Here is a 13,926-nt window from a genome sequence, read left to right on the forward strand (position 1 = left end):
TTTATACATAAAATAACCTTGTCGTTTTTACGTTTTTTTATAACACGTTCAAAACGAATCCATTCTCTCATTCATTCAGTTCAATTCGTCATATTGTTTTCCCAGTATAAGCGCGAGAAAAGGCAAAGAGTCATAACGGGTCATAGAGAAGGACTCACTCGGACAGCCGGCGAGTCCGACTCCCAAGGCGGCCGTGAAGTTGTCGGCGCAGCATCCGTAAACAGACAGAGAGCAGTGCTTGGACTCGGCGGGCTCCGGCGGCGAGGTGGCTGAAATCACAGATGAGGTGGGATTCGACGGGGGAAAAGAGGCTGACGAATGTTGACGATGAACTTGTGTAACACTTGCATTGCGTTAGGCGTGGGCCAATCATCTTTGACGGTTCAAAAAGGTGGCGGGAAAGGTAAAGGTTTCAAGAAACGATAATACTGTCTAGCACCAGTTATGAGCGCTTTTCTTTTTTGCAACTTTGTCAAGGCGATCGGTTAAAGGTAATGAGGGAAATTATGACTTTTTTCGTACCTCGAGTGGTGTCCAACAGAAAACGTTCTTAAAAGTTACTTTTTTAGATAGCATTGGAGGACATATCAGGTGTATTTTTACGATATGCCGCCGGCCACAAAAATGCGGATGTTGGGCCACAAATGGCCCCAGGGCCGTAATTTGGACAAAAAGTCTAAACTAGCCTACATGTTGCAAGACATGATAAACCAAAAAATACGTTGAATTTTGATGATGTCACAACGTTTGGGAGATGTTTGGATGAAATTTAAGCCATCAACATCAAGTCATGAGACTTGGCATGTTTTCCGTGCCTTTTTTGGATCTTACAAGATGGAACTTACAAAGGAACTTGCTTACGGTATAAATTTAAAGGGGTACAACTAATAACATTCAAAGGTATTTGGAAAGGTATCATTATTTTAGAGGATTTTTTATCAAAGTCGAATGGCGCCTCGCAGTGGATCTCAGTCAAAACGATGTGCAGCTCGACAATAATAGGAGTGATATGGTATCATTAGTGCTTGCAGAGTTGACTCAACGAAGCTGCCTCTAATGTATTCATTCAAGAATTCGTCCTAAACAGGGTGCACATTTTTTACAGTACCAAAAATTTCAAATGTTTATTTATAAGTATAAAAAGTTGCGTACAATGGAAAAAACTTTAGAGCTTTTATTTTTATACTGCGACACACTGTGACACTGTGATATTTACCGTCAAAATCTATTATTGGCCGATGCCTATGGACGACATCTAGAATGCGGGGCCAACGCTTGGCTTTCAGGTCCAAAATTCCATTTGCGACAGCGGCTCAAAATCAGGCGGGAAACGATGCCTTTACTTTTGATGAAAACAAACAAGAGTGCATCTGACATTTACTACCTACTTGGAGGCATGTTCCTTTCATTTGTTACCTGTCACACATAACAGGGTTGCAAATAATGTCTTTCAGCCGTCTCCACATCCTCAAAAAGACACACATGTTGCCTAATACGCTTCTATTGCCAGACACTTTTTCTGATAATAAAGCATGCAAGTGCAAAAAAAGTGCCCCAAGCAATAAAATTTGTTTTCCAGATCCAGGAATTTAATTCAACAGTACCTTTTTTTTTTTTTTTAAATAAATGGTCTACAAGGTTTGAACCCCAGTGCAGTATAATGAGCATTTTTTGGGTCATTTTTGCCAACAAAATTATTACAAAAGTGTGATAGCTGTCGTGCCATGTTGAACTTTGACGCGTTGTTACCATCTGGGTGAAATTTCAGCTCCTTGGTGTCATCTTTCAATGCATTTCCTTTGACACAAGGGATTGGACGAAATACTATATATATATATATATATATATATATATATATATATATATATATATATATATATATATATATATATATATATATATATATATATATTGGAAAATAAATCGGCATTTGAAAAGTGTATCAGAAAAATAAAGACAAGGCCGACGATATGGCCAGAAAAACTAAAATTTGATTTTCACAAGACATTCTGGCCGATTACGATTTTTATCGATTTTTATTTGAATAGACCCAAAAAACATGTACTTAAAGGTAATAATTATTGAAAAAATAAAGCAATTATGTACTCAGATTTTAAATCAATTCTAACGTTAACAATCATAGCTTGTGCACAACTTATTTATGCCACATCTGAATCATTCAATCCCAAAGACGTATTTTTACGTATCTTTCACTGAATAAGTTACCGTTAAGTAGTTAATAACAATGTAAACAAACCATCCACCCAGAAGTCTAACTTTTGCAAAACATCGATCAAATCTTTGATTTTTAAAACGATGAATTGATAGATTTCATTCCATGTATTGCACAGCCCTAATAAGAAAATAAAGTTATAGTTTTCCTGGTATGGAGCCTATCAAAGTTTTAGGCACTCACACCCATTTATTTTCGGTCAAGGCAAAAAAAATCAATCAAAATCTTCATCTGATGATTCATTCCAAGTTTTTTTTTTGTTTTTAAGAGCAAAATAAAAGAGTACGGAGAGAAAAGAGAGATCGCACCCGCTTTTTTCTCCTTTTCAATCTCTTTTTCTTGGCTGCTCGTTTGCCGTCTGGGGGCTGAAGATACACAGGCCATAAATCATCCCGGTTACTGGTGTGAATATGAGCCGAGCCCTAATGGTGATGACTGGGTTTGCTCCTTTTCAGCTCCGGCTTCATTGGTCGCGGTTCGTTTACTTCCATCGGTTCGATTGGGCTATATCCACGGAGCCTATTAGGTCAAAACTTTGGCTTCATATGTTCTCACTTCCCTTCAAGGGTTTTTACACTTCATTTGCCATTGTCTGGCCCGTTGAGCTCGCCCCATGACACGGGTTTTCTCTTGGGCTAGCTTGTCGCTAACATTTAGCCATAACCCCTTGAGCAGAAAGTTTCGGATTTTGAGTGCGAAATTAAAACAGTATTTTGACCGTTTTGGGTCGTTTTCACACTTTTGGTAGTGATAACCAAGTGGTCATGCCATGTTGAATTTTGGCATGTTGTCACCGTCTGGGTGAAATTTCAGCTCCCTTGTGTCTTCGTTCAATGCTTTTCCTTCTATGTGAAACACTTTTGATGTCAAGATTCTTGGAGTGTTCTGGACAAGACACGTGTAAGGTTTTCTTTAAAATGATCTTCAAGATCAACCAATTTTTGACCCTCTCAGGGGACAGCGAATTTTTCACTACATTGACCACACAGCTTCTTAGGAGTCAGGTAATAACTAAGAAAACAGGTGGGCCGTGATTGGTTGTTAAGCTGCAACTGAGCAACTGTGATGTCATTTTCAGTCCAAAACAAGTCAGCCTGGAATGGGTTAAAAACAGGTTCATCATTTCCACAAAAAACAAAAACAAAAACGTAATTTCCCAAATATAAGATATAAGGACATAAGTATAGGTGTATCCCATAAACAGTAACTTATAATTAGTATATATAATAACTAATAATTTTTTTTTGTATTTAACGCCATTCGAGGAAGATTGATCTCCTTGACGCAAACCAATCACATTTTTATATCGGCCGTATCTTTACTTATAATAATTACCGTAATGCAATGAGCTTAAGGGGGACGTCGGGTGGCCTTTAGCAGCCAGTGCCTGCTGCAGCTAACAGTAACTTGTGTTAGCTGAGGTTGTGACAGCCTTCTTTACAATAAAAGAAGCAAGCAGACTGAACCACCGTCCGAGTCCATCTTTTTTTACACACAGAAATATTACTAAGACTGAGAAGATCACGTCCAAAATATGTTGTCTCCGGCTGATTCAATTAAGAAGGGTTAAAAAAATCAATACGTGTATTTTCCAGAAGTATTTGGAATCTGCAAGGGTGAGCTCCAAAAAGCATTCTTCGGTATACCTAAGAAAACAGCTCTTCAAATCCAAAGCTCTGCCAAGCATTTTTGGACGCTTCTGTAAGAGTTCAGGTCAAATAAAGTTTCTCTCAACATAACTAATGCAAAGACCAGCGCAAGTCTCCGACCTCCGGGTTTCATCCCGTTGGCCAATGAGAGAGGAGCCCGGCGCTCGTGCGCCCGTTGAGGGTTCTTCGGAAAAGCGATTGATTATCCGCGGATGGAAGAGAAGCGTGACAGGCGGAGCCCAAAGAGGCCATCTTAGGAAGCAGAACAATCTCTAGGGATGGCTGTGAAAACACCGGCAATTTTCCCTCTCTCGCCATCGTCCTCTTTTATTCCCGTGGGGAATCAAACAGGCTGAAATGATGATGTGAAATCCCCTAAGTGGCTTTCGCTCCGCTTCCAGTCACGCGCTAAACGGTGCACTCAATTTAACTTTGGGAGGAAGACGAGGCCGGCCGATGGAGTTTGCCGGCCGATCCGACTCATCTAACACGTGAATGCGTTCGCAGACAAGCCCAGCGTTTTGATCCCCAAGAAACCAAAGTTGCTGTCCGAGGAATGGCGGCGGTTCGTAAATGGCTTGTTCCGCTGGCTCTTAAACAAATACATTTACAGCGGTGCAATACACTACACCACAGGTGTCAAACTCAAGGCCCGGGGGCCAAATCCGGCCCGCCCCGTCATTTTATGTGGCCCGCGAAAGCAAATCATGTAAGTTTCCATGACCCTTGCTAAACTCAGTTCCAAAACTTTAGCTTGTCGTGTATAATGAAAAATAAAGTTGAGGTTTTTTTGGTTCGTTCTGTAATATAAACAATAAATGAACAAACTAGAATGCTTTACTTCTGATTTCAAAACAACTAAGCCATCAATTTGTTGTGTACGGTAACAATACGGTAAAAAAATGAATAAGATCATTTAAAATCGACTTGGTTTTCCCAACATATCGACCCAATGAAGGAAGTTCTCGCTACAAAATGGCCCCCGACAAAAATGAGTTTGACACCCCTGCACTACACCGTATTTTCCGCACTATAAGGCGCATATAAAAGTCTTCCATTTTCTGACAGCGCACCGTATTGAATGATCAGTATTTGCTCAGGGCACGATAAAACGTAAACTTGCTGAATGGTTTCAACCACTTCTGTCTAGAGTGGAAAGGCCCCAACAGATTAGGGAGTTGAGTAGGACGAACTTTTTGTTGTAAACCACACCCTGCTCGAGAAGAAAATAAAAGTCAAAGGTGGAGACAGTCTTCAGAACGGTTTGGTCTGAAAAGAAAACCCTTTATTCTAAAAGTCAAGTTTTGACTCAGCTTGTGTTCTTTGGGTCCAGTCTTTCTTATTGATAACTGACAAACTGCCATAAATGATTGTAAATTCATGGAATATCACCAACTTAAAATTCCCTTGACTTTACAAGCACTTTTATATATCACATTCCAATATAGGATAGACATTTATAAAGCCTCCCCCGCCTGAGAAAGAACGAAAGTTAAAAGTTTGCGATGCACTATTTTCAAATAGTTTGGTCTGAAAAGGCAAAATCGTTCTTCTTTTATAAAGTTTTGACTCAGCTTGTGTTCTTTGTTTCCAGGTTTCTCTTATTGATAACTGACAAACCCCCGTGAATTACTGTAAAATCGTGGACTTCAAATTCTCAATACTTTTCAAGCATACACTTCTAAAGATCACATTCGAATACAGCAAAGAATCCCCCCCACCCCCCACCCACCCACCCACCACCAAGTTGGAAAAGCACTCTTCAGAATAGTTTGATCTAAGAAAGCAAAATCGTTCTGTTTGCAAAGAATGTTTTCAACGGGTTGTCTTCTTTGTCTCCAGTCTCTCTTATTGATAACCCTGACAAACTCCCCAAGAATTACAGTAAATTAATGGAATGTAACCGACTTCCAAATCAATACTTTTCAAGTAGGTCCGCGGTTGTATAGACAACATTCCGCCGCAACACAGACATTTACTAATCCTCCCCAATCAATGGATGACATGAGAGAGCGGGAGATGTAGGATGTCAATGACAATGAACGTTGGAGATGCATTGAGAGGATCAACAGACCTGCACAGGATCCCAGGTGCTGAACAGTCAATTGCTCTTGTTTCTCACATCTGGCCTTCTTCAGCTCGCACTCATTGCTGTAGGTTTTCCCGTCCGAGCCACAAACCTACCAGCGAATCACAATCCATCATTAATAACAAATACATTCGATTTCCGTTTAATATTATGCTGGCATGTTATAAAAGAAAAACCCTAACCAAAAGCCAAACATTTAACCACCGTATTTTCCGCACTATAAGGCGCACCGGATTATAAGGCGCACCCTCAATTAATGTCGTATTTTAAAACGTTTCCATACATAAGGCGCACCGCATTATAAGGCGCAACAGTAGAAGCAGTCAAACTTTATTTGTAGATTACAAAGCAGCTTTCAACTCCGTAGTATTAGTATTTCCATGTAGTGCAACATTTATATAAGGGAACTTTTCCTCCAGTGCAATCACAATATAGTAATACTCAAAGTAATAACAATAACGACTCAAACAATAACACTAAACTCTCAATAGCATAATGACTCAATATCAATATGAGCAACGTTGTTCAACTGTAAACACAGAAAAGTAAAAGGTAAAGCTTACTTTATCACTTCATTCCCCATCTATGAATCCCATCTCGATATCGATCCATATATAAGGCGCACCGCATCATAAGGCGCACCATCAGCTTTTTCAAAAATTTAAGGCTTTTATAGTGTGGAAAGTACAGTATAATTTAAGCAAATGAGCACTCAAGCAATAGTCATTCGAATATATTTGAACAAGGAACTATTAAATGAAGTATGCATGACCACCTACGTGGATAACTGCCCAAAAACGGTTTTCAGTTCATATAATAACGGCTTCAAACGGAAACAAGCATTACCTCGATGTGAGGCACGGTGTGGCAGGAGAAATCGCACACGCATCGGTCTTCTTCTGCGTCTTCGTCCAAGGAGCCTCCGAACATGCGGCAGCGGTCCTGTTCGCAGTTCTCCGCTCCAGAGCCCGACCCTCCTGAGCCACAGTCTGCAAGAAAAGCATCAGAGCTGTGTTTTTCATTTGAACGCAAAAGCGCCACGGCCGCCGATGTGCCACTTATGCTCCGGCGGTTTTTATTTCGGCAAAGAGGAAGAACTTCGGGGAAGGTTCAATACGCTTACTACTTCTCGTTTAACACTTTCAAGGAGATTAACTGTTCAGGCAATACCTGTACAGCCGTTAAAAGTTTTCTCACAACCTAAATTCAACCCCTGGAGCGGATTAATACTTGTTTTCTAGCGGGGGAATTCATTTGAAACAAATCGAGCCGCCTGCCACCGATGGTGTTCGAGTTCAGAGAGAGTGTGTGTGTGTGTGTGTGGGGGGGGGGGGGGGGGGGTGGCTTGGCCTCCAGCTGTGCAAAAAAAAAAAAAAAAAAGAGGAGAAAGTGGAAAGGCGTGTGCTTTACGGCTGCTTGCTTGCAGATATGGGGATTTAACTAAATGTAACATTGAAGTAGGGCTTGGCAATGAATCAAATTAAAATGATTATGGTAATTAGTTATTTTAAAAATCAAAGATTTGAAAATAAGATAAATGAAGATTCTGAAATTTGTCATTTTAAAAGGAGTAGCCCATTTCTTTTTCTATTTTTAGCAGTAAAAAGGGATCATTTTGTCCATAATTAATTAACTAAATACATTTTCATTTAACATTAATAGTTTTAATAACAAAATAAACTTTCATTTAAGATTAATATTTATAAAATCACAAGTTTCCATTTGCTGTAAACCTAAAATGACACCACATGCTGCAGGATTAAGGATTGACCAATCACAACGCAGCTTGTGACTGTAACGTGATCAAAAAGTGAGCCACGATTGGTCGATACCCATAGCTTGAGCTTGTGATGTCATTTTCAGTCTAATTTATCCCAATTTTGGATTTTTCAAAATGGGCCTCAATTATCAGCTAGCACTGCATGTATTAGGAACCAGGTGAGAAACTCAACGCCATTTCACACTGGTAAATATATCAAGGTGAGAATAGCAGAGGCTTTTGTCATGCAAACACGTGGGAAACATTGCCATCTGGTGGTGGGATGACAAAGTGCTTGATTTGACATGTACGGCAGCCGTCTTTTTAAATATTAATATCGCCTAAATATTTTCAACTAAATCTTTAAAAAAATAAACTAATCTTTAGATGAGCATTTTTTTTCTCATTAAAATCAATTAAGATCGTAATCATCAGGAATAATTACAAAAGAAAGATAAAAACCGTGATTTTGTTCTCGGCCCACGTCACCCCACGACATTGAGGTCATTTGAGTTTGGAATGAAATCTCCTATGACCCTTAAAAAAGTCGTCCCAGTAGATCCGCCAAAGTGACCTTGGAAGAAATTTTATTGGTTCGCTTCTCCAAGTCAACGAGGTGCTCAGGTTGGCCATATGTTGAACAACGCCCCATAATTCAGCCCATGACCGCTACCGGTGGGATCACAAAACTGCTGTTGCAGCTGCTGTATAAACTTAAGCACGGGGCGATAAATCCGAGTCTTAAAACCGGCAACCAAGAGGAAAGAAAGAGAAGCTGCGGGTTTGTTTGGGGACTCGTTTAGTGGAAACAACAAACCTCGAGTAAAACTCCTGAGGGAGAATAGGTGAAAGCGTGTGAAGGCAGGAAATGAAAGAAGTCGGCTTGGAAAAAGATGGCAGGGAATTTCAGATGGAGAGAAGTACCCGAGGGGGAAACTCAAAGTTCATTTGAAACTCATTTGGAATTCACAGAAGAAAATGGAAACATCCGACTAAAAGCTCTAGAAAGGGAAAAAATGTCATCGAGATATGACACTATACCGTAAACTTTTTTGTTTTGTTTTGTTTTAATGGCCTTTTGTACGACAATTTGGTTGTACACACCCATTTGGAAGAATTCGGGTTATGAAATACCGTTGGGGAAAAAGAATGTATCTAGTAACGGAAGAAAATTCAGGATACGAAAGGTGACATTGTTAGCATATATTAAGGAGACATCAGCTAGCTCGAACGAGATCAATTTAATACGTCATCATAACCCGAAATGTCTACATTTTTATCATTTATTGTTATACCGGCGAGACAACAAACGAGAGACGGGAGTTCTTTGCACCGATGTTTACCGTTGTTTTGTACGTTTCATCTTGACACATTTCATCCACACTTTCCACCAACAGTTCTCACAAAAACTGACATTAGCTCAGGTTGTACGTGTTCACGCAAAAACACGTACGTGACATCCAACTGTGAGCCGTCGCGTGTGACGTTAGCATGTCGTTAGCACTTTAGCTGTTGGCATCACACAGGAAGTCCTTTGCATGACCTCAAACTAAACTTGAATAAACTTACAAATGATCCCAAAATAAATAAAATAGCTCCTATGGACTTGTAAATAAATACAATAAAAAAATACAAATAAAACAAAATAAACCAACACACCAGCCCCATCTCAAGGTGAACAAAGGAACTGCATTGATATTGTCAACTGCTATTATTAACATGATTCATTTAAAGGGTTTGGGAGTGTTTTTAGGTCAAAGTACCACTGTATACAGCTAGGGATAACATTTTAGCTAGTCTGGGTGTGATGATAACAAACAATGGTGTATTGCGCTAAATTACTAAGGGTAATCGATGGCTTTAGGTACTAAATTACTTTAGCACTTAAGTGCATAACTGATACTTTAGTCATCAGTTACTCAGGTTACTTAATTCCTAAGCTAATCATTTACTTTAGTGATGAATTCATTCAGCACCCGCCATTTTCAGACCTTCTTTTAGCGGAACGCTTAAAAAATGGAAAAACGATACATAAATAACTACCTGGGATTCCGTTTCCGGGTTCGATATTAGGGATCGAATGAGTTAAATTCGCAAAATTCGCAAAATTCACATAAATTCACATAAATTCACATAAATTCAGAAACTGTTCTCCAGAATCATAACTGGAAAAGGTTAGGTTACGGCTTACTGATTGCCATGCGAGTGCAACTTCCTCATTTGCGCCACCCTCAAGATATACAACATTCCGCCCGCTACGTTGCAGAACAAATCAAATGAGCAGGAAGAGAATGAAATAACAGCATAGGCATTGCGGGGTTGGCCACTTGCCCCCGCGCCGTTCTCCGCAAACTCAGCAGTACACAATAAAAGAGAAATGCAGACGAAGCCAATTGGTATTCCGCCGGAGCTTCCTTCTCCCAGACAAATAAATAGAAGAGATAAGACAGAGGGACGGAATATAGAAAAGCCCGGCGCAAACGGGGGAGTCCTAATTAGCTTTTGGCTCTCTGATGTGCCCGCCGTGCAAGCCGGAGAACCTTTCAATTAATGCATGCCCGGCCAAGATGACTACATCAGCTCTGCGCATTGCCCGTCCGGTCGCTCGTGCTAAATGGAGTTGAACCCCGCCGTGGTTTCGGCAAAGGGGAGCTCTATTAACATTCGGCGCTGAGGAGAGGAAATAAATAGCAAACAAAAACACGCAGAGGGGGAGAAAAATTGCAGTTTGAGTGTTGGACAACGTCAATAACGGAGGAGGGTGTTTTTGTCTAAAATGTCCCCGAGTGTGTTGAAGAGGTAGATAAGGGAATAATAGAGGCCGATGTGAGCGCGGCGACGTCCGCTCGACCGCATTAGTCGGGTCGTCCGTGCCCGAAAAAATGTATCCTGGCGAATATCGACTCTGACTACGGCTTCCCACGTCAAATGCTAATGTCTTTAATTGCTTATTATAGCGTCATTCAATCCAATACTGAATGAGCGCTAAACTGAAGCGCTACTAGAAAGGCGCATGTGCAGGAAACGTTTATGTGAGTACAGCGGTACGACATGAATCCGTTCCGCGGTTGGTCGTGAGGCGAATTCACCGTATGGCGGTAACCTATGTTAGTTAATAGCTAATGCGTTTGGAACCCCAGGTAAAAACATCGACATTCTACATACATATTCAAAATCGGTACCAAAATAGTATAGTAAGTGCTACGTATATATAACATACATGTATACAATCAGAAAACATCATAAATCAAAAATCTCGAAAAGATTTATTTACCTTTGAGCGGTGCTTGTTATGGCCATATTCCCTAGCAAGTGTAGCCTAGGCTAGGCTAGCTTCACATTTCTTGATTATCCCCAGCTTCGTTTCCATATGAATCATCTTCTCTCTTTAACATCACTAGCAATCTTGGGACCCAAGACCCAACGCCAGCAGATGGAGGCAAAACAACACAAATACAGCCAAGCCCCTAGGGTCATGACAGTATTTGTCGCAAAGTGAGGAAAATAGTGGGGACGAAAAAACTCAGTATTCCACATCGCAACTTGAAAAAAAACGTAAAACAGGGACGCTGTAACCCGGGGATCACTACGCCATAGCCTTATCAAGCTTTTATTCTGAAGTTTTTAGAGTGGTGGTTACGTTTCGATTAGCTTGACACGTCTAAGTCTATGGCAATCGCTTGCCTGAAGATGACGTATGGCGCATTCAAATACATTTGGATATTTCATACACATGCAGAATACAAGTCCATTGATGCCAATGATTCACAAAACTATATTTCAAGCTTTTAGTGTTCATAAACGACTTCATTGTGGTATTTAAGGTGATGCACAATCTATGAATACTAATTTTTTGCACAAACTATCAATAAGTTTATTGATTGTAAAATCAGCATAATTATTGCTGTTTATTTTTTGGAGGGTAGTTGGGTTTTATCGATTTTGATCAAAATCATAATCATCCGGAATGAGGATATGCAAAAAACCCCATCTGGGTAACTACTAATTTTTTCCACTTGACAGGCAAGGATATTATTCAAAAAATGTCGAATGTCTAAGAATTGTTACGTTGTGGTGTTATGCTAGCAACAATACATTAATCTTCATTGTCATTTTTACACGACGACTGCCTTTCACCCCGCACTGCTCTCATGTGCCACATTTGCCGAATGGTGAAAAGACGCTAAAGCCAGGCCAACCCGAGTGTGAAATTAAACAGGTGATAAATTCTCCTGTAAGGTGAACAAGGAGGACGCTGCCATTTTTCATTACTGCTAAATTAAAGTTGAGGGAAAACAAGGGCCATTTTTATGCTTTCCGCCTGTGGTTTTGTCATGCAAGACTAAAGAGCAGTTTTCTTTCAAGAACCTTTCCCCCTTCCCCAAGACTTGAAATATGATGGTATAAATCAGTACATTTGTATCAGATAAAGGGCTTTGCAGTTGTCTGTGGCAAATGCGAGCTAATAAGTCACTGTGCTGTTACCGTACTCGGTTGTGCCCAAACTTGTACAGTCGGCGAGCCTGGGTGATATGGCCAAAAATCGCAATTTTCTCCAATCGTTTTAGATGATTAAAATGTTCATCCATTTTGTTGGAAGAAATACAGCCAACGTACATTTATTTAGTCTGAGGTTGGCTTTATTAACCCTAACCCCCTGGAAGGGTCATAACATCGTCAAATATAAATATATATATCTATACTTTGAGGGTGGGGGAGGCATCCTTTTTACGTACACAAATTGTAAAATTTGATAATAGCAAAAGTAACTACGCTGTATATTGTATATGTATATTTATTATGTCATAATTAGAGTATTAATATGAGTAGTCCAGGCTAAGCCAATCATCAAAGTCGTTGAAAGGCTTGCAAATGTTGTAAGCTAGTGCCACCCAGTGGTTTTGGGTTGTTAGAAAAAATTCTATTGTGCCCCGTTCGTGAGTTGCAGTTGAATGGCAATGCACGATAAAACATCAGATTTTCAATATTTCCAAAATTGACAATATTTCCAATTTTGGATGGCAGTAAATGAGCCCAACATGGGCTAAATTTGACACCTATAGATTATAGCTCTCAACCTCCCGTTTGCAAGCATTTAGAGGGGACGGTGGCGTGGCATATTAAAAGTCATCAGGTTTTGACAATCTATGCAATATTTTAGCATCCTGGTGTTTTGTTTTTTTTCTATCGACAAAAAATATACCTTTTTATGGGTTAAATCGGTTAAATAAGTGGACTATCCCTGCAAATGTCACAATGAGCAGAATATTGTCAACATGTCATTCTGCCACTTTTGCAAAAATCTCGTGATTTAGCCAATGCAAATCATCGATATTTAAAATGACGAATCAATCCAATTGTATACAGATATCAAGAAAACCAATTATTACGACAAATAACATAGTGCGCGTCTTACAGATGGGTTTAAGGAGCAAATCAGAGTGACAGGTTTTGCGCTTGTCCCTGTAGAAACTTATTGATCACGAGCAATTCACGCGCAATTCACGCGCCGCCTGTAGCGTTTTTCTTCCCAAGGGGCCTGATTTTTTTTTTTTCGATAGAAGAGAGTGCAAAACGGAGAGACTGGAGTGGGCGACGAGGCAGGCGGCGACGCTGAGCGAACACAAAAAAGAGACAAGATTCTATTGTGTGAGCCTCTGAATGAAAATGAGCAAGTGATAGAAAACGGCGGATGCTCGGGGACAGTGCGAACTAAGGCGCAGAACCAAATAGAAAAAGTCCACCATCAGGCGGCACGACCTCGTGCGGGGCCCTCGGGGGTCTCTTTGCCTGATGCGGGGCCACTAGCAGACAATGTGGATAGAACTGGAGCTGAATGCCGTAGTGTGACACACTTGGGCAATTCTTCATGCTCCACATACAAAAAAGGTCACTCTCTCAGTCAATGAAGTGATATTAAAGGACCTAGATATTTTTATACTTTCCACAATTACCGTATTTGTTGGACTATGAGCTGTGACTTTTTCATGATTTGAGCCCTGCGGCTTATAGTCCAGTGCGGCTTATCTGTTGTTTTTTATGATTTATTTTGCTAGCCACAAGCAAGCAAACGTGTATAGCTGTTCGAGGTTTCAATTTATAGAACAATTATCAAATGGAACTTAAAAGATGTGAGTCAATGGTTGTGGTCAAAAAGATATTTAAAGATATAGTATTATGTCTAAATTGAATATGA

The 13,926-nt window shown here is 40.1% G+C and overlaps 1 protein-coding gene across 5 annotated transcripts in view; it reads right to left on the reverse strand.

The window, feature by feature from the left end:
* agrn (agrin) overlaps positions 1-13,926 on the reverse strand; it is a 294,106-nt gene that overhangs the window by 89,273 nt on the left and 190,907 nt on the right. For 4 of the 5 annotated variants that reach the window (XM_088403131.1, XM_088403158.1, XM_088403121.1 and 1 more), the window contains 3 exons: positions 6,818-6,960; positions 5,957-6,062; positions 159-269 (listed from right to left, as the gene is read on the reverse strand). In XM_088403131.1, coding sequence (XP_088259257.1) covers positions 159-269; positions 5,957-6,062; positions 6,818-6,960 — 360 coding nt within the window. The remainder of the gene's footprint in view (positions 1-158; positions 270-5,956; positions 6,063-6,817; positions 6,961-13,926) is intronic. The other variant, XM_088403140.1, reaches the window with a different exon arrangement.

Source organism: Hippichthys cyanospilos, chromosome 2 (genome assembly GCF_059441005.1).
Source record: "Hippichthys cyanospilos isolate Australia breed blue-spotted pipefish chromosome 2, RoL_Hcya_1.0, whole genome shotgun sequence".
Taxonomy (NCBI): Eukaryota; Metazoa; Chordata; class Actinopteri; order Syngnathiformes; family Syngnathidae; genus Hippichthys; species Hippichthys cyanospilos.